Here is a 26,655-nt window from a genome sequence, read left to right on the forward strand (position 1 = left end):
AGCGTCCGACTTCAGCCAGGTCACGATCTCGCAGTCTGTGAGTTCGAGCCCCGCGTCAGGCTCTGGGCTGATGGCTCCGAGCCTGGAGCCTGCTTCCGATTCTGTGTCTCCCTCTCTCTCTGCCCCTCCCCCGTTCATGCTCTGTCTCTCTCTGTCCCAAAAATAAATAAAAAACGTTGAAAAAAATAAAAAAAAAAAAAATGTTTATTACATCTTTATATTTTGGTTTAAGTTGAAATAATTTTAAATTTACAGAAAAGTTTAAAAATAGTACATGTTAAACCTGCATTGAGATTCCCTGGTTGCTAACATTTTGCCACATTTACCTTATTATTGTTTATGTGTGTATAGCTTTTTTCTGTACCTTTTAAGAGTAAATTGCAGGCATAATGACCAGTTCATCCGGTTTCCTAAAAACGCAGACCCTCTCCTATATAGCTGTAGTAAACCCATCCAGATTAGGACCTTAGTGTTGTTACAGTACTAACATCTAATCCACAGATTTCATGCAGATTCCCCAGTTCCCCAGTAAAGTTCTTTATAGTTAAATCAAAGAAATAAGCAAAAACCTCCTCTTTTCTTTTCCTCTTTGGTCCAGAATCTAATCTGAGATCACATGTTACATTTAGCCTGTCTCTTTACCTCTTTGAATATAGAATACTTTTTCAGTCTGTCCTTCTCTTTCACGACGGAACGCAGAAGGTTGGATCATCAAATCAGAGCCACAGAATCAAAGATACTACCCAGAACTAAGCTTTAGTAACAATTTTAGATGAGACATGAGGAAATCAGGATTGCTAATTGTGTTTCCTAGGTCCTTCTTGCAACATGAATACTCCACTCTAGTTCACATTTAACATGAGGTCTCTAAGCTGTGCACGTGATACATTACTAACACGAAGGGGTGGCTGTTTCCATCATGGAAGCTCTCTTATTCTTGTGTAATTACATACCTTATGTGATAATTTTTTTCAAACAACTATGTTGAAAAAATTCATAAATTTTTATTTTCTTTACCTTAACCAATTCTAGACAGACCAGGAACATTCTTCATAAGTATTCTATAGAAAAGTAAATTAGTATGATTGCTGGGAGATGTCGTTAGGAAGATTACAAGGGGATTTGACTGAGTCATCTTTCTTTTTTCTTCCTGGGCTTTTCCTGCCTGGTAAAAAGGGGAAAATGGCACAGGCCAGCTGCTAACCCTTTTCTTACCAGTGAGTGACCTTGATGTTTTTGTAGAGCACAGACTAGTTACTTTGTAAAATGTCCCTCACATCACAGATACGATGCTGTTTGTTTCCTCAGCGCATCTCAGGTGCTAAACAATGCTGATTTGTCCCATTACTTGAAATATTTTTATCACTTAGTTAAAATGGTGCCTTCCAGGTTTCTTCATGGTAGTTAGTTAATAAATGTCTTAAAGGAGGATCCTTAGAGATGATGAGTTATCTTATTCCTTTTCAAACTTGTAGTACCCACTGATGATTATTGCTTGAATCATCTTAGTACTGTCTTATTTACCAAATGGTGATTTTCTAATTCTATCTTTTTACATTTACTAATTGTCTTTCCACTATGAGGAAGAGATTTACTTCACCCTCTTTTGTGTACTTACTTATATTTGGGCAGACTGGTGAATTCAGTATAAATTCTTTACTGTCCTCATTCGGTTGCTTAATCTGACTTTTTATTCACCGGCATGATGGTTATTTTAGGTTTGTCTTATGCATTTCCTGTCCCAGCCCTGGGATAGGGGTCCTGGTTCATTTTAGTAGAAAATGGTATTAGAAACTAGGATATGAGTAGTAAGTGTGCTATTGCTTTTCAGGTGTTAGTACTTCTAGGCTCCCTCCATGGACAGAGCTAGGAAATATATGCATTTTATATAAATCCACATGTATCCACATCTGTTTATAAATATGTTGAAATCATGAGTTTACACTGATAACTCCAATACTGAGAATCTGCCTTCATTATCCTCAGTATATTTGAATTTTACTCTATCCTCCTATTTTTAACCAATCTTCTCATCTTCTCCTTGGCACATCATTGCCAACTCATGTTGGCTGAGGGTTCTCTACAAGTCACAGCCACCAACTAATAGCTGACTCAGACCCACCCACCTGGAGCCTCCAGCTCATTTAACCTTGCCCTCTTTTCCCATACTTTTTAAAAGTTTTTATTAGAGTATAATTAACATACAATAATCCTATTCATTTGAGATGTACATCATAGTGATTTGATTTTTTTATACATTGTGAAATGAAATGATCCCACAATAAGTCTAGTTATCATCTGTCACCAAACTTATAATATTATTGACTGTATTTCCTATGCTATATATTCCATCCCCATAATTTATTTTATAAGTGAAAGTTTGTACCTCTTAGTCTCCTTCACCTATTTCACTCACCCCTAACCCCTCTCCCTGCCTCCTGTAACCAGCAGTTTGTTTCCTGTGTCTAAGAGTCTGGTTTTTTTGGTCTGTTCATTCATTTTGTTTTTTAGATTCTACATATAGGTGAAGTCATTTAGTATTTGTTTTTCTCTGACTTATTTCACTTAGCATAATACCCTCTAGGTTCATGTTGTCACAAGTGGTTAGATTTCATTCTTTTTTTATGACTAATATTCCACTGGGTATATAAACCACATCTTTATCCATTCATCTGTCATGGACACAGGTTGCTTCTGTATCTTGGCTGTTTTAAATAATGATGCAGTGAACATAAGGATGCATATGTCTCTTCCAGTTGGATTTTCATTTTCTTTGGATGAATATTCAGAGTAGAATTGTTAGATCATATGGTAGCTTTATTTTTAATTTTTTGAGGAACCTCCATACTATTTTCCATTAGGGGCCACACCAGTTTACATTCCCACCAGGAGTGCACATGGGATTCCTTTGCTCTCCATCTTCACTAACATTTATTTGTTGTCTTTGATAATAGTCAGTTTGACAGGTGTGAGGTGATTTCTCATTATGGTTTTGGTTACATTTCCCTGATGCTTAGTGATGTGGAGCATCTTTTCCTGTGCCTGTTGGTCATCTGTATGTCTTCTTTCGGAAAATGTCTATTCAGGTCCTCTGCCCATTTTTTTGATCAGGCTAGTTATTTTTTTGATACTGAGTTGTGTAAGTTCTTTATATAATTTGGATGGTAACCTCTTATCAGATAAATGATTTGCAAGTATCCTCTCCCTTTCAGTAGGTTGCCTTTTCATTTTGTTTTGATGACTTCCTGTTCAAAAAGCTAGTATCTATCCTCAAATTATTCCAGAAAGCCGAAGAGGAAGGAAGTCTTCTAAACTCTCTTAATGTGACCAGCATTACCCTGATAATGAAACTAGGCAAAAACACCACAGAAAAAGAAAATTACAGGTCATTATCCTTGATGAATACAGATGTAAAAATCCTCAACAAAATAATAGCAAACTGAATTCAACAATATATTAAAAGGGTCCCTATACTTTTAATGATAATTTTTTCTAAAATACGTAATCAAATAATTAAAGATAGTAGTTACATTAAAAATTATTTTGGGGGCGCCTGGGTGGCGCAGTCGGTTAAGCGTCCGACTTCAGCCAGGTCACGATCTCGCGGTCCGTGAGTTCGAGCCCCGCGTCAGGCTCTGGGCTGATGGCTCGGAGCCTGTTTCCCATTCTGTGTCTCCCTCTCTCTCTGCCCCTCCCCCGTTCATGCTCTGTCTCTCTCTGTCCCAAAAATAAATAAAAAACGTTGAAAAAAAAATTATTTTGAAATTCACTTAAATTGTGAGAAACAGGTTCTTAGGAAACTAAAAAGCCAAGGATCAGCTTTATAATTTTTAAAAAATTGTTTCTGACTTATTGGCTGGTGCCTCCATTATTTCTCTGGGCAGTAGAGGTCTGATTTCAAAAGGAGCAGGTGAGAGGGCAATGGGTAAGAGGCGAGGAGAGGATTCCCTCTGTCTGCTGAGTGTCTGCTTAAAATAAAGATGTAGCTCTGCTGTATGGTAAAAGAATTTGGGCACTGCCCCGTTGAACTTCAGGTAAATCATGTGCTACTGTGATTACAAAATTTATTCAAGTTACAATTTTTTGTAATCTAAGGCTTATTAGAAAACACTTTTAACACTTAAAAATCTTAAGCCTCATCAGCATTTCTCACCATAGTATTTTGCCTGGAAGACTATATTTGGTGTTAGCATCATGAAAATAGTTATCACTGTACAGTTATAGATACATTAAGAGTTTTGTTGTTTTGGGGGGCGCCTGGGTGGCTCAGTTGGTTGAGCATTCGACTTCAGCTCAGGTCATAATCTCGCAGTTTGTGGATTTGAGCCCCGCGCTGGACTCTGTGCTGACAGCTCAGAGCCTGAAGTCTGCTTTGGATTCTGTGTCTTCCTCTCTCTCTGCCCCTACCCTGCTCGCATTCTGTCTCTCTCTCTCTCAAAAATAAACATTAAAAAAAAATTTGTTTTTAATGAAAAAAGTTTTGTTGTTTTTAAAAAATTCTTAATATTGGGTAGTTTTCTGGTAAACCTTTTAAGAGACTTCAGATAGCATGCTGAGGTCAAGACAGTAAAATCATTGAGTATTCTAATTAAAGATTAGTATAATAATATTAGACCTATACTGTATTTTTTAAACATTAAGAATACACAGTGAAGAATTTTTATTCCATGAAAGATACACAATATATTACATAATGCACCTTTAGTTTTATCTAAATGGTTTTATTTTTTTTTTAATTTTTTTTTAACATTTAATCATTTTTGAGAGACAGTGTGAGCAGGAGAGGAGCAGAGAGAGAGGGAAACACAGAATCCAAAGCAGGCTCCAGCCTCTGAGCTGTCAGCACAGAACCTGACATGGGGCTTGAATTCACAGACTGCAAGATCATGACCTGAGCTGAAGTCAGACACTTAACTGATTGAACCACCCAGGCACCTCTAAATGTTTATAGACTTAGGAAGAATTCGTATAAAAAGGTGACACAGTCTGGTTTTTTATCTTTTTTTTTTTTTTAAAGCAGAACATTATTAGATTTCTTTTTTTTTTTTTTTTTGAGAACATTATTATATTTCAATACACAACTTCTATTCAACCAAAAAGTAAAACATCACAGTAAAAATGTTGGTGAGAAAACATGGTATTTCATTTGCAGTGCATGGCAAGTGGTTAACATTCTTAGTCATAAGCTTTTATTCATATTTTATTTTTTTCCTCTCCCCCTCTCTGTTTCTTTCTCTCTCTGTAGTGAATCTGACAGTTCTGGGAAACATGGTGGCAATGTTTCTTTGGATGTTTTGCCAGTTAAAGGTCCTCAAGGTTCTCCACTTCTTTCAGAAGCTGTTCGCCCACCTCAAGATAAATCATTCTCAAAGGAAATGTGGGCTGTCCAGCCTGAACACTTGATTTTGATAGCTCCTTCTCCTTGTGAGTATGTCAACAACAACACAACAGCAGTGAGCTCTGGAAACCAGGCCTATACTCATTCTGAGTCTGTGGCTCATCTAGTAATGTTCATGGACTGTATGCAAAGGTGACCAGTGGCTTACACACGTCCTCTTCTACGTAGGTCTCTTTGAGACCTACCTCACGCTCAACCAGAACATTGTCTGGCACAAGGCCATGGTCCTCATTCCAAGCTCCCAATTCCCCATATGGTAGGGCCACTCACCCATGGGCCCTTCATCCTACCACATCCCTTGCCCCAAGGTACTTGGCCTATTTTACTAAGTCTTAACATCGATATAGTTGGTTCAGAGTAGGAAAAAATATGGTACCAATGTATGTGCCCAAGATAAGACCAGGGGGTAACAATTCCAGATGTCCTTTTTTCTCTTTGTTCAGGGTGTTGAACTTTGTTCAGTATCTTTATAGTTTCCAAGAGTAAACAAATGGTCTTCTTTTACCAGGGATTTGAAATTCCTGTAAAGCAAAATAAGATGGTAGACTAATGTATTTAGGATTCATTTTTACCATTTATTAATTTTTTTTTCACTAATGCTAAATGTAAGTTATATCTTACTTATCTGATATAATAGGTGACCTGGCAAAAACTGCATGTTTCCAGATTTTAAATAATTCCATTAGGTTACTGAAATTTGAGTTGTACTGGCCAGCACATTGCCTTACAGTAACACCACAACATGGATTTATCCCACCAGAGTAAGTATGACTTCCTTTTCCTCCAGATTTTATTCAGGTATTAACATGGTGACTTTTTAAGGATCAAATAATACGCCATTTTAACTTATTCATTAGAATTTTGCCATATGCTCCCCGTACTGAGCTCCATTTGGTTTTGTGGGACCACAGTGAACTTCAGGATTCATGCTCTTTAGCAGAATAGAGACCATGTCCATAGCCAGTTATGGTGTACATAGCCTAAAAGGGTCAAGAGGTATGAGTGAGGTGGGAAGGATTTCCTGGAGTGGAAAACATCAGAATGTGTAGATGTGTTACTCTGCCTACCAAATTACAAAGCAAGGGATGCAGTTGGGCATACGATGAGAGGTGGTAGTCCCTAAAGCCCAGAGGGTTCTATCCTTGGTTATCTTAGGTCTGGCTCAATTTATTCTGCTGGTTTTGTCCAAAGGACATTTTATAGACAAAGCTTCCTGATATTTAATATGTCTGAGCCATAACCTAGCTTGCTGTTTTGCACAAAGACTAGTCTAAGACAGAAGGAAGTATTTGGGACCAAATGCTGATGAACAGCTGTCCACTGTGTGCAGCTTAGTTACTGATAGGAGGTAAAGCTGCAGTTCTACAGCTTTTCAGGAACGTTGTCTGGGTCAGCACAGAACATTCACGTCTGAAAGTCACTACCTGTTTGGGGATAGCAACTTTGCAGAAGAGCAGCATGAATTTATTAACTTTTGCAAAGTGATGGAGTATGCATTTTAGGAGAGTTTTAGTGACTAGTATTGAGGTATGGTTAGGCATACTCCAGAGAAATATTCCTAGGACCAAAGCAGTCAATTAAACATTTACTGATTAATGGTTGGAAAGTTAGGGAAATGAATTGTTCATGAATCACTTTTTCTGTCACCCTGTGTATTTAGCCATTAGGAATGGAAAATAATCTTGCTCTGCCATTTTTGATATGTATGCCAACGTATCCTTTGTAACTGGTCGTTTCTTCTAAGTCACAAATATGATTACATTGTCCACATTTAAAAGTCTTCTTTGACATTCCATAGCTCTTGAAGAGAACAGTGAGCACAAAATTTTAGCAACTGGGTAAATAGCAATATTGTTGGGGCACCTAGGTGGCTCAGTCGGTTAAGCGTCCGACTTCGGCTCAGGTCATGATCTCACGGTTCCTGGGTTCAAGCCCCGCATCAGGCCCTGTGCTGACAGCTCAGAGCCTGGAGCCTACTAAGGATTCTGTGTCTCCCTCTCTCTCTGCCCCCTGCCTGCACTCATGTTCTGTCTCTCTCTCTTTCTTAAAAATAAATAAAACATTTTTAAAAAATTAAAAAAAAAAACAATATTTCATTTATTTCCCATCCCCCCTTTTTCTTCCAGTTTCTTTCCCAGTTATTTAATTCCCTTTATACTGTGACTGTATCATTCTTTATTATGATAAGTTTTATGATAAAGTGCCTCAGAGCTTCTGTATTTTAGTCTTTTGCTCCAGAAGTTTTAATTTTGAATTGGTTTTTAAATGGTATTTCTATGGCCTGGTCTCTTTTCACATGAGTTTTGCCCTTCGGTTCATAGGTTTATGTCACTCAACTTTTTGTGAGCCACGGAGGTGGGGCTGATATAAAATCACATGTGGATGGGATCTTGCCTCTTCTCAGCTCCTTCTTGAGCAACAAGGAAAGAGTTGGTCATTGATGGAACAGTATTGATAACTCTGTGGTTATTGCTATTAAAGTATAGGATGTTCTTGCTTTTCATTATTAAATTCTTTCTTTTTAGGAGTAAGCTACAAATTCTTGTGAGTCCTAATTCCTCCTTATCCACAAAACAGTCAATGTTCCCATGGAGTGGTTTGATTTATATACACTGTGACAGTGGACAGAAGGTACTTTTAGTGTTTTTTAAGCAAATTTTTCCTGTTTTGCAGCTTAAGTGTCATGAGGCTTATTAGCTCTAACATCTCAGAAATGAAATGAAGGGGGCTATTCTTTCAGCTGAACTAGACTTATTCAGACAGAGCACTTAGCACATAGTTTTTCCATTAGCGATCTGAACAGTTCTCCTGAGTGGGGGCGGGAATGGAGAGTGGGGCCTAGAAACCATTACTAATTTGCAAAATCTACTTTGAAAAAGAAGGGAGTTGGGGAAGAGAGGGAGGAGTCAAAGATTCACATCGAGATCTGAATAAACTTTCTCATCCATCAGTGTTTTCCATTTGTTTGGCATTACTTTTCTCCACCGTGATTTAAAAATAGGAATTGTTTCTTTAAAATGATAGCTCCATTTGTGTCTTATCTCCTTTATTTGGCTCATTTCAGAAAATTGTGAAAGTTCAAATTCAAGAAGACTTGACCCAAAAAGAACTCCTCACTCGTTTGGCTTCCAGCCCATTTGGAATCCTTTCCCCAGGAACTGAGCCTTCAGTTTGTCATCTGGTAAAACCAATGACAAAACCACCTTCCACAAAAGTTGAGATAAGAAACAAGACTGTTACTTTTCCTGCAACAGAACCTGGTGAAACTTCAGGTGTGGTTCACAAGTTATGTAATTCAAATGGTCACTGATCTGTTGAGTCTAACACTGTTCTTAGTGAGCCATATTGTAATAACAGGGATAAAATTGTCCTCTATTTCAGGAGATAGGTGGTCACTGGTAGTCATTTCAATGATGGGCAGGATTTGGGGGAGCTTTAAAATCCTAAAATGTTAAATCTAGGTGTTTAAGAACTATTTATATTCTGGGAGTCTCAGATTCTACCTGGTCAGAACCATCCCTTCTCAGTTCTCACTAGGTCTTTTACTAGACTGCTAATAAGTTAGCAGCTGAAGAAGAGAGGAAAGTGGGTAAAACCTGGTTCTGTCACTCACTAATGTGACTTTGAAGCACTACAGAGGTTAAATAGACTCAGTTTCCCCATATGTAAAATGACCATCATAATTGACTCCTCTCACAGAGGGCTTTGAGTAGTAAATGAAATAATATATGTAAAGCACTTGGCACAATGTTTGTCACCTAGTGGACACTTAGTACTGCTAATATTCTTCAAATGTCCTGAGAACACTGCTTTTGCTCTCCCCTCTCCCCTGCCCGTGATGGCTCAGTCTCAGTGAATGGGATTACATGTGGGACCTGTTGGAAAGGGTTTGGACCTTCTGTCACATGACCCTCCACTCCTTGCCTCTCTAACTGGCTTTGTCTCCTACTCATGCTCAGATTCTACTGCCCATCAAGACTGTCCCCCTCCGACCATCACCCATCGCTTCGCCCGTCTTCCCCACTCGTGTCCTCTGGGAGTTCCAGCAGCTCTGTGGCTTCATTCAGATGTTCAGGCCATTGGCCCTACTACCTTCTCACTCTCCACCACCCCAGCCTCGTCCACTTCTGCTTGAATTCTGTGGTCTGTCACTGCAGTTACTGCCTTAGGAATGTTTTTAACTGCCGTGTGTCCCTCCTTCTGCATTCCTGTCTGGCAAGATCCCAACCCTTGTTAGAGCCAGACTTCTCCCAGCTCTGTGTCTCTACTGTACTAGGCAGCACTTCTGGAGAAACCTGGGGCTGTGTCCACAGATTCATGGTCTCAGCTCTCAGATGCTCCTCAGTACCAGGCTTTCCTACCAGCCCTCCTTGGTGTGTGTCCTTTCCCATTTCTGGCCATCGTTTGACAGTTTCATCTCTTCTCAGCATCCATCTGCTGCTCCTGCTCTCACTCTTTCTAGCTCTTGACTTTGCCTCACTCTTCACTGCCAATATAAAAGCCATTAGACTAAATGCAAGACTTCTGCTTCCATCCCAGATAAACTCTTCTGCTTGGAAGCTAGGCTCTTCTCAAGGCCTTACTCCACCTCTTCTTTCTCCTGTGTCATCAGTTTCTCCCTTTGTTGATGCCTTTCTGTTGGCACACAGGGCACCCTGCCGTCACATGTTTAAGGAATACCTTCTTTGGCCTCGTCTCCTTGCTGCTCTCCCTGCTTCCTCGGCATCCCTCCCTCATGGTGGGATTGTGCTGTCTGCCTTCCTTTTGTTAGTCTGTAGCAGAGCTGGTGCTGCCATCTTGCCCTGACCCCACTGCTATAGAGGTCACTGAAAAGGGAGCATCTCTTCTATGGGTCTTTTTTTTCAATTAGCAGTAATTGCACTTCTGATAAACTTCATTGGCTATGATACTGCCACTGTGCAAAGCTTATGGGTCTTTGTTAATTTGACCTCTCGACACTGGCGACCACTCCTTCCTTCTTGGACTACATACTTCTTGTGCCTCTCCTGGTCTTCCCTGCCTCACTTGCTCCTTCTCAGGTTCCACTGAGGGCTCTTCTTCCTGGGCCTGCTTATGTTCCCTTCTTTCTCTCTGCTCTCCCTGCACCCTGCTCAGCTTCTATGGGTGGGCATCTCACAAACAGAACTCTTATTTTACCCATGAAACCAGCTTCTCCAGCCTTAACCTGTGTCAGTGAGTGGCACCACTGTCTGCCCATTAAGCCAATTCCCTGGAAGTTGATTGCTTTTCCTCTCTCTCTCTCTCTCTCCTCATCCAGTCCACTAGCAAGTCCTTTGCAGTCTGTCTTCAGAATGGATCCCCTGTCTGCCCACTGCTTTTCCTCCCATTGCTGTGACTCAGGCCTGATACACACCACCCCATGCATCCTCGCTCAACTGCTGCTGTGGCGCCTTACCAGGACTCCTCATCTACTCTGACTCCCTAGCGGTCTCTCTTTCCCACAGCAGCCAGTAATTCTTTACACATGTAAATCATCTTATTGCTCTCTTGCTTAAGCCCTTCATTATACTTTGATTAAAAACCAAAACAAGACAGGGGCACCTGGGTGGCTCAGTTGGTGAAGCATCTGGCTTCGGCTCAGGTCATGATCTCACAGCTCATGGGTTTGAGCCTCGCGTCAGGCTCTGTGCTAACAGCTCCCAGTCTGGAGCCTGCTTCGGATTCTGTGTCTCCTCTCTCTGCCCCTCCCCTGCTCACGCTCTGTCTCTCTCAAAAATAAATAAACATTAAAAAAAATAAGGTACTTGTAAATCTTGATTTTGTTAGAAAATACTATAAATTCCTGTTGGGTTCCTCTGGGGATCTAATGATTGTATTTTTCCCCCTATGATGAGGTAATTAGTCATTGTTACACATTGTCACAGTAATCTGCTTGTTTACTTACCTCTGCAAGAATTGAGTTGTGATATGTGTGTTCCTTGTAGAAAATTTTCTGGAACTTGAGAATCATGGTAACACAGAAGTGAAGTGGCATCTGTCATCTTTAGCTCCACCTTATGTCAAGGTCAGTAGTAATGGCCTTAAATATATTCATTTTAATGTTTACACTTTATGCAGGGTGTTTTAAAACTGAGTTATGAGCATAGGTTGAGATTATTGTCTTTTTTAGTTCCACTAATTCACTTACTTGATTTTCTCTATAGATGTGGTTAATATATGCCCCATCTTTTTCACAAGGTGGTTTTGAGAGTCAAATTACAGAATGGATGTGAAAATATGGGCTTGCTCATTTAATGAACTACCTTCTACAGTCCTGATTTTTATCTGAAATAACTATTTTGAAAAATATATAAAAGCGTTATTATGGAACATTGTGTGTATGCGCGTGCACATGTGCGTTTTTCTCTCCCTTGTTCTGAGTGCTGTTTTGTGTTTTCAGCGGGTAGGAGCTAGTGCAGGAGACAGAAGTGAATGTTCTGTGTCAGTGTGTGCTAGCTACTGTATACTGCAAATAGTCTCTGCCAGTAGGTTCTGTCTGAATTAAGCATATTGTCATGTGTGTTGTTTACAACACTGTGGCCTTTTTGCCATGTGTTTTGTGTGACAGAAGCAGTTTTGAGCCACAATACCCACAACATACGTGCAAAAGATAGTGCTGGACCTACTGAAAAGAAATAAACAACTAGTTTTGCAGAGGTTATTAAAATGCACATTCAACAGGGTCTTCAGGGTTTTCGAGAAGGCAAATCCTTTGATATTATGCGTGTCATCCTACAGATGACTGTAGCCAGGAAGGAATGGTTGCTGATGGAGGGAGGAGAGGCAGCATGAGGTCTTGTGTGAGCTGAGTTTAGTAGCACTCCTGCTTCTAGGCAGGCTTTGAGCTCTCCTGTGCCCTACAAAACCGGTTTGTGTGTGCTTGGTAACCATAAAGATAACGGTCTCACTCTGAATTGATCTACTGACTTTTATATTTTTTCATTTGATTGCTTAAATGTTTGTAGGGAGTCAATGACAGTGGAGATGTCTTTAGAGCTACCTATGCAGCATTCAGATGTTCTCCTATTTCTGGTATACTGGAAAGCCATGGAATTCAAAAGGTGAGTGTTGACATTTTTTTTTACAGCTTTTGGTAAGAAACTGGTGTTGATTGACCAGGAGTGCTTTTGTTTCCACCCAGAGTAGTTCCTTCATCTAGACTAGTGCTGCTAACAGCCAGGTTGCCATAGGAGAAGAGGTCTGCCTCAGTACAAGTCAGTGGAGTGCTTCCTGCAGCAGAGGTCTTGCTTTGTACATAGCTAAACAAAATGCCATACTTAGTGGTAGGATTGATTTACGTTTTGGTATAAACACTTCATGTGCCTGCAGGCTGCCAGTACTTAGAACACACTTCGAGTAGCTCTAATCTAGGCGATAGTTTTGTCCACTAACCCTATGAGAAACATCTACCACTACTTAAAAACAAGTCAGTGTTCATATCATAGTCAACAATATATCTTCGTGGGTAAATGGTGATGGATCGTTTTAGTACCAAGACCCTCTTTTTATTTTTTTAATGTTTGTGTATTTATTTTTTAGAGAGAGCACAAGCAGGTGAGGGGCAGAGAGAATGGGAGAGAGAGAATCCCAAGCAGGCTCTGTGCTGTCAACACACATGGGGCTCAATCCCACAAACCATGAAAGCATGACCTGAGCCAAAATCAAGAGTCAGATGCTCAACTGACTGAGCCACCCAGGCGCCCCATAGTATCATGACCCTCTTAAGTTCTTTTTTTTTTTCTAAACTTTATTTATTTTTTAGAGAGAGAGAGACAGAGCGCAAGCAGGGGAGGAACAGAGAGAGGAGACCAGAATCCAAAGCAGGCTTCAGGCTCTGAGCTGTCAGCACAGAGCCTGACGTGGGGCTTGAAACCATGAACTGCAAGATCATGACCTGAGCTGAAGTCGGACGCTCAACCAACTGAGCCACCCAGGTGCCCTCATGACCCTCTTAAGCTCTAATTTGTTTGTAGACCTGACATAGTTTCTTCAGATATCTTAGTGACACTAGTCATTCACTTGGCCTCAGTAATACATTTTTTCATGCCAACAGCTGAAACTCAGTTAAACTGTACCATTTATATGACATTGGTCCATTTATTCAGGGAATTAGACTTGTAATCAGTTCTATGCTACAGTTGTAAACTCATTACTGACTATAAAAGAATCTTTGAGCAATGATCATCACAAACTGTGTACTTTAGTAGGTCTGTATAACAGGCTTCTAGAGCCTGGCTTTTTGGGAAGGATCTGCTATTCTACAAGCATAGTTTATTTTACTTCCCAGCCCACGATAGAGGCAAAGCAGCATAATAGGGTACAGACACATTGTTCAACAAAAGTTTAACATTTGGGGCAAAGGTGGTGGGAGGAGGGTTGGAAAGAAGAAAAAAAAAAAAGCCAGCAGGAAAGGCATCCCATGTTCATGGATCAGAAGATCTAACATTACTAAAATTGCAGTACTTCCTAAATTGATCTCTAGATTCATTATAATCCAAATTGAAAATCCCAGTTGGTGTTTGGTTTTTTTGTTTGTTTTTTAAAGAAATTGACATGTTAGTCCTAAAATTCATATAGACATGCAAGGGAACCAGCATAATCAAAACAATCTTTTTTTTTTTTTAATATAATTTATTGTCAAATTGACTTCCATACAACACCCAGAACAAAGTTGGAGGATTCACACTTTCTACTTTCAAAACCTACAGTAATCAAAACTGTATTGTTGACATAAGGGTAGACATTTAGAATATGTGGAATAGAGTTGAGAGTCCCCAAATATACCCTAATATTTATAGTCAGTTGATTTTTTTCAATAAGGGTACTGAGACAATTCAATAGGGAAAGAGTATTTTCAACAAATGGTGCCCAGACAACAGATACCCACATGCAAATTAAGTTTGACCCTTACTTCACACTGTATCCAGAAAGTAACTTGAAGTACACCATAGACCTAAATGTTAAGAGCTAAAACTATAAAATTCTTGGAAGATAACATAGTAAATATCTATGACCTTGAGTTAAGCCTTGGTTTTTTATTTTTATTTTTTTTTTTAATTTTTTTTAACGTTTATTTATTTTTGAGACAAAGAGAGACAGAGCATGAACGGGGGAGGGTCAGAGAGAGGGAGACACAGAATCGGAAACAGGCTCCAGGCTCTGAGCTGTCAGCACAGAGCCCGACGCGGGGCTCGAACTCACGGACCGCGAGATCATGACCTGAGCCGAAGTCGGCCGCTTAACCGACTGAGCCACCCAGGTGCCCCAAGCCTTGGTTTTTTAGATGTGACACCAATAAAGCACAGTGATAAAAGAAAAAATAGATGAATTATCAAAATGTAAAACTTGAGTACATCAAAGGATACCATTAAGAAAGTGAAAAGGCAGGGCGCCTGGGTGGCTCAGTTGGTTGGGCAACCGACTTCGGCTCAGTTCTTGATCTCACAGTTTGTGAGTTCAAGCCCCGCATTGGGCTCTGTGCTGACAGCTCAGAGCCTGGAGCCTGCTTCAGATTCTGTGTCTCCCCCTCTCTCTACCCCTCCCCTGCTCACGCTCTGTGTCTTTCTGTCTCTCAACAATAAACATTTTAAAAAATTTTTTAAAAAGCAAAAAGGCATCCCCGATTATGGGAGAAAAATATTTAGAAGTCCTATGTTAACTAAGGGCTTGTATCCAAAATGAGTAAAAAGACTCTTACAACTAGATAATACAAAGACAAATTACCTGTTTAAAAAATGAGTACAAGAACTGAATAGACATTTCTCCAAAAACAGATATGAAAGTGGCCAGTAAATACATGAAAAAATATTTAGAATTACTGTTCATCAGGGAAATGCAAAAACAAAACCACAATGAGATATCACTTCATGCCCCAGGATGACTGATTTCAAAAACCAGACAGTAATAAGTGTTGGCAAAGATACGGAGAAATTAAGACCTTCGTACATTGCTGGTGGGAATGGAAAATGGTTACAGCTGCAATGAAAAATAGTTTGACGGTTCCTCAGTAAAGTAAATGTAGACTTACCCTATGAGCCAGCAACTCCACTTCTGGACATATATCCCAAAACATTGAAAACCAGCATTCAAACAAAGATTTATACACAAATATTCACAGCCAAAAAGGATAGAGGGTGGCTAGAGCCTGGGTGGCTCAGTCGGTTAAGCATCCAACTTCGACCCAAGTCATGAGTTCAAGCTGAGTTCTCACAGTCTATGAGTTCGAGCTCCGCGTCAGGCTCTGTGCTGACAGCTCAGAGCCTGGAGCCTGGTAAGGATTCTGTGTCTCCCTCTCTCTCTGCCCCTCCCTGCTCACACTCTGTCTCTCAAAAATAAACATTAAAAAAAAATTAAAAATGAAAAAAAGGATAGAAATAACCCAAATGTCCATCTACTGATAGGTGGATAAACAAAATGTATGTCCATGCAATGAAATATTACTTGGCAATAAAAGGGAATGAAGCACTGATAATATGCTACCACATGAACCTTGAAAAAACATGCTAAGTGAAATAGTCCAGACACAAAAGGCCACATAGTATATGATTCAGTGCGTGTGGAGTGTGTAAAATAGGTAAATCTGTAGAGACGGAAGGTAAATATGTCCTTGCTGGACATGGGAGTGAGAGAGGGGAGTGGGAAATGACTGCTGACGGTATGGGGATTCTTTTTGGATTGTTGAAAATATTTTAAAATCAGATTGTGGTGGTGGGTGCCCAGTTCTGAAACTATACTAAAAACCCTGACCACACTTGAAGTGGGTGAACTGTATGGTATATGAATTCTGTCTCAATGAAGCTTTGAGAAAGGAAAAACAAGGATGCAGGACTAGATTGTCTCTTGGGAATTTCTCCTTTCACATAGTACCAGACATAGAAATGAAACCTCCATGAAGTCTTTGTTTTTTGCTTACCATACTGCCAGATCACATTTGTTAACTGAATTCCAGGTCTGGGTACTTAATTTATGTTATGGGAGATCTTCTAACATCTCCTGCCTAAGTAAGGCACATCATTCTGGGACCATTTAAGGAAATACTACCAAAAAGCACAACTATTGATGTGTATAATTAGTGATCAAATTAGGGTCACTTAAGAGTTTTAATGTTAAGTTCAGATCCAAAGATACTGATTAGTGATTAACCTAACTAATAGTATTTTTAACACTAAATTCTTTGATAAAGGAAGCACTTAACACTGGTAAACTTTGTAAGATACTACTTTTAAATATTACAGCTTTCTCATCCTGAGCTTTTTATAGGTTGTACTCCTACAGTTCATATGTATAACTTTGAGGTGTGTGGTCAGGGTAACTGGTTCTGGGCATTAGGCCTTTACTGCATGGCCAGCAGAGGGTTCCATAAGCATTGTAATGAAAGACTGGATTGTGTTTCTGGGGTGACCTTCCTCATTTAGGTCTTGTACATGACAGCTCTAGAATTTTTTGATAATGTAAATAACATTTACATTTTGAGGAATATGTTACATAGAACTCTAAATAAAAATGTATTTTGGATGTGGTATATAGTAACAAGACCACCAAAAGTAGAATTGTTCAAATTCTTTTTCAGTTAGCGGCAAAACTAGCCAGTGCAAAACCGTATACCAATTACAGGTACATGAGATTTACGTCTAAATTTCTTCCCTGGATGTGTTGTTTTGTAGGTCTCCATCATGTTTTTGCCCAGAGATAGAGGAGATTATGCTCAGTTTTGGGATGTTGAGTGTCACCCCCTTAAAGAGCCTCACATGAAACATACCTTGAGGTTTCAACTCTCTGGACAAGTGAGTGTTACACTGAATTTAAGTAAATTATTGTGTGTATATATTAAAAACATTAAGTGAAATTGACATGGAAAACTGTCCTGAAAGTGCAGACTATTTTCCTGGTATTCTAATTTCATTAATTCTGTTGTCTGGCCCTGTAATCTTAATTTTCTTATTTGCCTTGATTGATTGGCATGTTTGAAGTCTGGGTTTGGCTCTATGAAATCTATGTTTGACTTGATTAAGAGCGTGTGTGTGTGTGTGTGTGTGTGTGTGTGTGTGTGTAAAAGAAACTGAACAGTATAAGGTATAGTGTTTGCAATTTAGGGAATTTAAAAATCTTAAGTTTTCTTTGAAAAATTAAGAAGGAAATAGTAGAATTCAAATGGGTAAATTTCCAGATATTTTCCTAGTATTGATTTCTCATCCCCCACCCTGTGATTTTTTTTTTTTATACAGAGTGTCAAAACAGAAAATGAGCCTGAAAATTCAGAAATTTCCACAAACTCTCTCATTAAACTAGATAATTTAGTTAAACCCCGGAGACCAGCTGTATCAGAGGCTTCTGCTCTCGTACCTGGGTATGTTGTTTTTGTCATTCTTATGGCATATTTTCCAGTACTTTACTGAGATATAATTATATACAGTAAAATGCTCAGTGACCTTACCTATGAGTTTCCATGCATTGCTACCACTCCAGTCAAGACAGAGCATTTCTCTCACCCAGAAAGATCTTACACATCCCTTTGCAGTCAGCCCTGCCCTCACCCCAGTATTTGTTCTGTTCTCATTTTTTGGCATAGGTTGGTTTTGTTGAATTTCATACACATACACACCCCTTGAGTCTGGCTTCTTTCACCACACATAATTTTTGGGGATTCATTTGTGTTGTCGAGTATGTCTGTAGTTTGTCCCTTTTCATTGTTGAGTATTGCTTTATGTGAACATATCACAATTTATTCATTTTCATGATGACACTTGGGTAGCTTCTCATTTGGAGCCATTATAAAGGAAGGTGCTATGAACACTATTGTGTGTATTTTTGTGGAGATATTTTTTTAATTTCTTTTGGGTAAAAATACCTGAAAAGTAGAATTGCTGAGTCACATGGTAAGCATGTGTTTAACTTTATTTATATTTTTTAAATTTTTAAATGTTTATTTATTTATTTTTGAGAGAGAGAAAGAGAGTGTGAGCAGGGCAGGGGAGAGACAGGGGGAGAGAGAGAATACCAAGCAGGCTCTGTGCTGACAGCACAGAGCCTGACATGGGGCTCGAACATGTCTGAGCAGAAATCAGGAGCTGGCCACTTAACTGACTGAGCCACCCAGGCACGCTGTTTAAAAGTATGTGTTTAACTTTAAAACAAACTGCCAAATTGTTTTCCTGAAGTGGCCATACCATTTTATGTTCCCAAAAACATTGTACAAAAGCCGATTCTTAAAAACTTTTTAAAATGTGTATTTTATACCAGTAGCTTACACAGTTGTGATGAAAATAGTTAAGTTATTTTACCTAATACACATGTTTTTTACAATCCTTAAGTAACTAATATTTAGATCTAACTTTGTTCTGGAGGAAGATGCTTATAAGAAAAATATATGTTGAATACCTACTAAATTTAATATAAATGTGGTCATTTATTTTCTAATAGGAGTAAATAATGTATTTTGTAAGAAATTAGGCTCCTTTGAAGAGTATGTGTTCTTACCACACTCTTTTGATGCTGTTTACTCATCTGCTCATCTCGTAATTACTGAGCACACACCATGTGCCAAGTAGTGGAAGCAAAACTGCCCTTGTCCTTGCCTCCATGGACTTCACTTCCTGGAGGAGGAGGCAGCACATCAACAAATTATCTCACTAACAGGCTTGATTACAACTCGTGGAAAGGACTGGAAGGAAATAAATGGGAAACATGGGAAACATGACACAGGGAGCTTGATGTGTGATACCTGGGAAGAGCCTCCCTGAAATGGGACCTTTAAGTTGAGGAGGATGAATGGAAATGATGGAGGTAAAGAGCATAGGAAAAGTTCCCAGCATTGTGAGGACTGGCTTGTGGGGATCGTTGGCCCTCGAGGAACCAAAGGCAGCACATAGGCCTAGAGCCCAGAGGGAGGGAGAGTATGTGAGGGGAGGCCAGAGGGTGGGTGGGCAGAGGCAGACCACACAGAGCCTTGCATGTCAGATGTTAACTTGGGGGTTTATTTGGGAAGCTGTTGGAAACCACTGAGTGACATGATCAGATTTCAGTATTTATAGAAAAATCCTCTGTCTGTGGTACAGGCTGATTAGGAGGGGGCCAGGGTAGATATGGTAAAACAAGTCAGAAGCTATTATTAACCAGACCAGGATTAAAGTAGTGTCAAGGAAAATGATGAGAAATGGATAGATCTGAGAGGTATATAGGAAGAAAATTTGAAGGACTCAGTGGATGGGTTGAGTAAGGGGGCTTGAGAGAGAAAGAGGGTCAAGGTTGGCTCTCAGAAAAACAAGTGGAGGGTCAGGTTTGAGGAGAAAGATCCCGGGTTTAGTCTGTATTTATGGTGACATATCATTGTGTGGTGATAGGCATGTTGCCCAGAGGCTCAGATCTGGAAGTAATGAGGTCGGGTCGATGGATCACTGAGATGGGATTGCCTACGGAGACTGCAGGAAGAACAGTTAGGGATGTTGAGGACTAGGCCAACGGGACAGCAGCATTGGCAGTGAGGGAGTGGGCATTAGCCTGCTCAGACTGAGTATGGCATCTAGGTCACTGCCATCAAATGCTGCCAAGAGGCCAGAGCTTGTGTTCCACTCTCAGGGTAGTCTGTCCTGAAAAATGGGGATCATCCCATGGACTGCACTGGGAGTGGTCCAGCTGAAATGGACTAAGGTGAAGGGAACACCTGTGGATGCATTGAGTGTGAGCTGAGCGGGGAGCTAGAGCCCCACCCCCCCTGAGGAGAAAGGGGTACTGTCCTGTCCCACTTAGTGGCTGATCCCGCACCTTATCTGAGTGCTCTGGTGGGCATTTTCTCTTCACACAGACTAGTGAAGTTGCTGTTACAGAACTATTTTCTGAGTTGTGAGAGAAAACACAAATCAACACTTTTAAGATTAATGTATATAGCCTAACTTACTGTGGAATTTATAGGTTAACTTTTCAACATGTTTCCAAAGCAGGCAGCTTGACTTGACTCACCGTGGGGTTTATGCCCCAGAAGATGTATATCAGTTTCTGCCGACTAGGGTCGGGGAATCAAGGACGCTGAAAGTCAACTTGCGAAATAATTCTTTCATTACACACTCTGTAAGTTGGAAATAGTACTGTGGGCTTTGGGAAAGTGGATATATTCAACTATTTTATAAATATTTTCCTAATAATTTAGAAGCTTGTTTTATAGATTATACTTAAGTTATAATAATGAGTTAATTTTTTAAATGACTCATACTGCATTTGGAAAGATACTCATGGGAAGAATTAAAATATTTAGCATTTGTTTTCATATTTTCATTTTTAAAGTTTTCTCTCATTTTCTCTTTCTTCTGTACCATTATACCAACATATTTCTGGATAGCATTTACTCTAGTCAGAACTAGGATAAATTCATATTGAAATTCTTTTAAATTTGTTTTCATGTGCAATTACCTAATTTTGTGACTACACTTAAATTTACTAAATATCTTTAAAGAAATGTTTTAAGTATGCTCAAATATCTAACTTGCATAATTTCATAAAGTGTTTCATATTAAATTCCAGCTGAAGTTTTTAAGTCCCAGAGAGCCTTTCTACGTCAAACATTCAAAATATTCTTTGAGGTGAGTTTATTATAAATCAAAATGTTCTCATCCTAGTGCAGGACTTTGTTTTCAGGACTAAAAAGAGCTGAGGAGCCTGCAGGGAAATCATTTCACGACTGCCCATAAGTGTGCTCTACTGTCTAACAACCCAAACTTTGTGCAATGGTTTGGACTTAGCATATGATTCCTGTTATCTGGTATTTTGCCAGCCGCATAAATACATAGAAGCTTAATCATCTTGTGATTAACTTTAGAATAATTCCTGCTTTAAATGTTATTTTCACTGTGCTAAGAATCAAGGAGTTAAATTCTCAATAATTGGGACAAAAACCTTCCCAGATTAACTGGGGAAACTTTTATTATGATATTTTCTAGTTGTCATTCTTCAAATACCCTATATTGTTCTTAAATCCGGGCCTCATTTTCTTGTAATCCTTGCTACTCTTCATTTTCCATATGATATACATTTAGATTGATATCTCAAACTGGTTTAATAGTAGGGTTCTATTGGACTTAACACTGAAGAATAATTTTCTTTTCATCTTTGAATCTTTAAGCTACTTAATCGTAGGTATTTCATTTTAGCATTAGATGATTCCGAAAACACGTTGCATGAAAACTTGGACCACTGTGCCTAGGACTAGTCTAGGACTGCCTCTTCCTGAGGTACTAAGGCCAGCAGTGCCATACTCTGGAAAGTTACATGTATCTCTAGATCCTGAAAAGATAAGACACTGTGTGGGGGAGGCCCTTCTCTCGTCTCCTTCTCTTTCTTTTCCCTCCAAACCTGCTATTCCTGTACTTGAGGTTCTGGCACTCCCTTTGCCTCCCAGGGGATTGACTTAAGGACACAAACTGCAAATTAAACAATGAATGTATCTAGAAAGTTATCATAGGCTTCACGTCTCTAAGCCTAGGTTTCCTGATTTGTGAAATGCAGTGCTCCTGGCAACCTGGGCTCCTTAGGAGGCTGACGTAAGCCATCTGTGGGTGTCAGCACCTGGCCCTATGGGAGATGCTCAGCAGGTGGTGACATCTTCAGCAGTACTGACAATGCCCTAATTTCAGCCAGCCTACTGGGGGTGGGGGGGGCGGTCTGTGAAGACCAGCCCCACAGATTTTGATGGAACACCACAGTTGCCTGCATGTCCATGCTTTTCCATTAATCCCTTCAACAGCCACATGGAGGAGAAAGACCTAACTTCATTTATTTGGTTTTTTTTTTTTTAATGTTTATTTATTTTTGAGAGAGGGAGAGACAGACAGACAGAACACAAGCAGGAGAGGGGCAGAGAGGGAGACACAGAATCTGAAGCAGGCTCCAGGCTCTGAGCTGTCGGCACAGAGCCCAATGCGGGGCTCAAGCCCACAGACTGTGAGATCATGACCTGAGCAGAAGTCAGACCCTTAACCGACTGAGCCACCCAGGCGCCCCAGAAAGGCCTAACTTTAAAAAACAAAAAACAAAAAACACTAACAACATTTTCCAGCTTCTCTACTCTTGAGTCCTTGACTCCCAGCAGCCTGTGGACCTCCAGTCAGTGAGGCTTTGCCCTACTGGTTTAAGACAGGTGGTGCTAGACTGTTAACAGTAGATGGACGCTGCTTAAATACATGAGTGAGAAGACCAAGTGAAGTACACCCCAGGTCACAGAAAAACTTCTCTCCTGACTCCTCCACAGGCTAAAATTTTACATAAAGTAAAGCAGAAAAGCTGGTTTCTTTATACATAAGAATGACTTCTTTCAACTTTGCAGAAGCAAAAATTTGCTACAGTAGCTCACTTGAAAATTTTTACACAAAACTGAAATAATGGTGCTTCTTCTTGTAAGTGTTGAGTGCTTTTGTATTTATCCCAAATATTAGACACTTTGACTTTGAACAGGGGCTCATGAAATACAAGTGCTGGGGGAGAGCAGTGATTAGCTTGCTTTGGCAGGTGGAACAGAATCTCTTCTGAGAATCTGAAAAGCAGTTCCCAGCTTTCTTTTAGTGGCGTTTTTGTTCATTAGATGGTTCTTTGTTCTATGATACCATTAGCTCCACCCTTCCAGAGTAATAATGTGACTTTACTCATCTCTAGGGTACATGAGGTAATCAGTGCCTTACAAGTATGCACCTCCCCGGGGCAGTTGTGAGGCATGATGGGGCTGCTTTTACACATGAAAGTGCCCCGAGGCCTTTGGGATATGAACTGCAACATAAATAGGCCAGAAGAGCTTCACCCAGAGGTTCCGGGGGTTTTGTCTAATGCAGAGGCGGGGAACATGGATGGGTGTTGGGGATATACCCCCCCTTTTTTTATTTTATTATTTAAAAAAAATTTTTTTTGTGTTTATTTTTGAGATGGGGGGAGACAGAGCGTGAGTGGGGGTGGTGGGCAGAGAGAGAGGGAGACACAGAATCCAAAGCAGGCTCCAGTCTCCGAGCTGTCAGCACAGAGCCCAATGCGGGGCTCGAACCCACGAACCGTGAGATATGACCTGAGCTGAAGTCAGACGCTTAACCGACTGAGCCACCGAGGCGCCCCAGGGATATACCCCCTTAAAGCAATAGATTATAAGGAAGGTAATAGGGACAAGGAAACCCTGATTATCAGTTTTTTTGTAAAGGTCGTTTTGGGGGCTCTAGGTGACCATCTCTATCATATCTCCATAAAAAGAATTCATTCATGTTCCCACTTAGCCCTGAAAAGCGTTCTTCTGTTAACCTATTGTTTTATTCTAGTTTAATCTCTGCTGTGGCATTTTAGTGACATGTTTCCCCTCTCCTGTGCCCACGTCTGCATGCACCCAGCGTCCTGGCAGGCTCCTGCTGCTGACCTGCCAGACCCTGCTGTCTCATTCCCGAGGGTTTTCTCACAGAAGTCACAGCCAGGGACAGTGCTGTCACTGAGCTGTTGTTACTTCTCACCAGCACACACAGGAACCAAGCAGTTTGTTACTTCGTGATGGTACCTCGGCTGTGCTAATGAGCTGCTTTTTCCTATACAGAGTATTCCTTTTAAATTAAAAGAAAGAAAAGAAAAATGATGGTTTATAGAATTTTCAGGTTCTGTAGATGGGGGCAGGCAGTGGAGGAGGCAGTTTGAGTGCATGTTCACAGCTACTGTGTCCCTCTCTTAAAGCATCTTTACTCTTTGTGTGCCTGTGCCGTAACAGTAGCCCTTGCCTGGTACCTGGTAAGGGATTTTGAGCTAGACCTGTCCCCTGGGTTCAGCATACTTTACTGTTACCTTTAACGTTTAAAGTTGTGTGTGTGTGTGTGTGTGTGTGTGTGTAGACAGAGATTAAAAGCAGTTTTTAATAATAGTACAAGGTACTATGGTAAATATATCCATGTTACTTGAAGTGTTCTAGAACTATGTTAAATTTTATAGTTCTTTCTAAATTGCATTCAAGTTTATTCAGAGTATCTGTAAGTCTAAAACAGATGATATATGTTTATCATAATACATTTTTAAAACACTTTCTCAGTTGAATATAGAACAGTTCTGTGTTCTATATTAAAATTTGTTAATGATGGGATCTGTCAGATTTATTTCAGGATATTTTATTACTTTTAGCAATTCATAAGTTATAAAGCCTCTTAAGTTGGCAAATTGTACTACATTATTCTGGGTACTGAAATGCTAACATGAAAGAGAAAATGGTAGTTTGTCAGTGCCGGGCACTAGGTACTGTGTTTTTAAATTTGGACATGGGAAATTAGGGTATAATGCATTAGGGGAAAATAACCCAGACTTAAAAATTTTGTGTGTGTGTGTGTGTGTATGTATGCATGTATTTTTAAAATTCTGCATTATCAGTTATATCCAGGAAAAGGGCTTTGAAATACTAAAACTGTTTTCTAAATTTTTAGCCCACTGCAATTATATACCCAAAAGCTAACACTGTACACAGGAAATGTGTTGGAAACAAAAGCATATATCAGTTCCGATTGCTGAACTTTAAGACATGTAGTTTGGAAATGAGACTCAGGGATGAACTACCTTCCCTCTGAGGGAAGTCTGAAAGCTATTAATTTTCACTCAAAACAAGACTAAAAGTCAGTGACATCACATAGGCTTTGATGAACTTTATGTAGTTTCATTCACCATGAGGATAAAGGTGTATTTTAAGCTCTTGGGACCTGGTTTTGTGAACAGAAACCTCCCAACATAATACTTTTAAACACAGGGTACTCATTACCTGCTTCTATACAGCTGACCCTTGAACAGAGCAAGGATTAGGGGTGTCAACCCCCATGTGGTAGAAAATCTGTGTATAACTTTTGACTCCCCCCAAAACTAAATTTATAATAGCCCACTGTTGACCAGAAGCCTTACCAATAACATAGTCAATTAACATAACTTTTGTATATTAAATGTATTATGTACTATATTCTTACAATAAAGTAAGCTAGAGAAAAGAAAGTGTTATCAAGAAAATGATAGTACATCAAGCTCTGGCCTCTTGGCAGCATTTGATGGCAGTGACCTAGATGCCATACTCAGTCTGAGCAGGCTCATGCCCACTGCCTCACTGCCAATGCTGCTGTCCCGTGTGTACATCAGTTCAAACCCATGTTGTTCAATGGTCAAACGTAATCTAAAAATAAATTTTCAAGACAGTTTTTTAATAAAAGTTCACACGAATGCTGGTGGAACAGAACCTGCACAGCCCTGTTAATGACCGGCACGAGTGGCATGGGTTCATACTCTCCCCAGTTGAGCATGCTGCTGAAGGAGGGTCGGGGGTCCCCTGTTCCTCTGCCCTTTCTTGGGCAGATGGCTACCTGCCTGCGGACAGAACACTTTCACATGCAATAGAACAGACCTCTTGTTTCCCTTTTCCTATTTTTTTGGATGGCCAGGAATATATATGCAATACTATTTGAATCAGGTTTTAGATTTTCCCCTTCTCTGTGCCAGTTTCTTGTTAAATAATAGCATTAAAGAAATGAGAACCAAATTTAAACCAGACATAACTCTGCTGAGTTCTTCCATCAAAATCCGACCGCACCCTGCCATGCACGGAGCTGGTTACAGTGGTGGGTGATGCACGTGCTGCTGTAGCACCAGGCCGACGACCTTTCCTTTCTCTTTCCAGAGCCCAGCATTATATCAACATGCCTGTGCAGTTCAGACCAAAGTCGGCAGGCAGATTTGAAGCTTTGCTGGTTATTCAAACAGATGAAGGCAAGAGTGTTGCTATTCGACTCATGGGTGAAGCTCTTGAAAAAATTAACTAGATACATTTGATGCAAAGTAAACTACATAAGTTATATTTTGGTAACTTCATTTTGTTTTTACACTGCAATATTCTTTTGTATATATTTTGTAAGATTGTTTTGATAACTAGATTTTTGTTTGTTTTGAGAAGCTAACACTGAATGAAGACCTGACTAAAATATCATGTATATAGCCCACAGCATTGTACTTAACTTTTTTATAGGGGACAAGAGAGTTCTATTTTTGCATTGATTATGATACTCTGAATAAATATGGTGTATATTTTAATGTGGTATAACCAGAAATAAACTTCCATTTCCATTGAACCTGTCTTTTTTATATCATGTAATACAGAAATCAGAATATTGCTTTATTCTAATTATTTTCAAGCTACTGGGTCTGTTTTGTGGTTCCCCCCCCCCCCCCCCCCCCCCCCCCCCCTTCCTTCCCCCCACACCGATCCCCCCCCCCCGCCCTTTCTTTTTTTCGTT

The 26,655-nt window shown here is 39.9% G+C and overlaps 1 protein-coding gene across 9 annotated transcripts in view; it reads left to right on the forward strand.

Moving 5' to 3' along the window:
- The window catches only part of CEP192 (centrosomal protein 192), a 132,750-nt gene extending 106,260 nt beyond the window's left edge, over positions 1 to 26,490 (forward strand). For 5 of the 9 annotated variants that reach the window (XM_049620481.1, XM_049620485.1, XM_049620480.1 and 2 more), the window contains 11 exons: positions 5,246 to 5,424; positions 6,036 to 6,159; positions 7,924 to 8,029; positions 8,463 to 8,670; positions 11,344 to 11,423; positions 12,364 to 12,459; positions 17,062 to 17,181; positions 17,623 to 17,744; positions 20,332 to 20,461; positions 20,912 to 20,970; positions 26,043 to 26,490. In XM_049620481.1, the coding sequence (XP_049476438.1) occupies positions 5,246 to 5,424; positions 6,036 to 6,159; positions 7,924 to 8,029; positions 8,463 to 8,670; positions 11,344 to 11,423; positions 12,364 to 12,459; positions 17,062 to 17,181; positions 17,623 to 17,744; positions 20,332 to 20,461; positions 20,912 to 20,970; positions 26,043 to 26,184 (1,366 nt within the window). In that variant the 3' untranslated portion in view covers positions 26,185 to 26,490. Of the gene's footprint in view, positions 1 to 5,245; positions 5,425 to 6,035; positions 6,160 to 7,923; positions 8,030 to 8,462; positions 8,671 to 11,343; positions 11,424 to 12,363; positions 12,460 to 13,160; positions 13,874 to 17,061; positions 17,182 to 17,622; positions 17,745 to 19,033; positions 20,304 to 20,331; positions 20,462 to 20,911; positions 20,971 to 26,042 lie in introns of those variants that run through there. The other 4 variants (XM_049620482.1, XM_049620483.1, XR_007455460.1 and 1 more) reach the window with 4 other exon arrangements.
- The last annotated feature ends 165 nt before the right edge of the window (positions 26,491 to 26,655 follow it).

Source organism: Panthera uncia (assembly GCF_023721935.1).
Source record: "Panthera uncia isolate 11264 chromosome D3 unlocalized genomic scaffold, Puncia_PCG_1.0 HiC_scaffold_8, whole genome shotgun sequence".
In the NCBI taxonomy this organism is placed as follows: domain Eukaryota; kingdom Metazoa; phylum Chordata; class Mammalia; order Carnivora; family Felidae; genus Panthera; species Panthera uncia.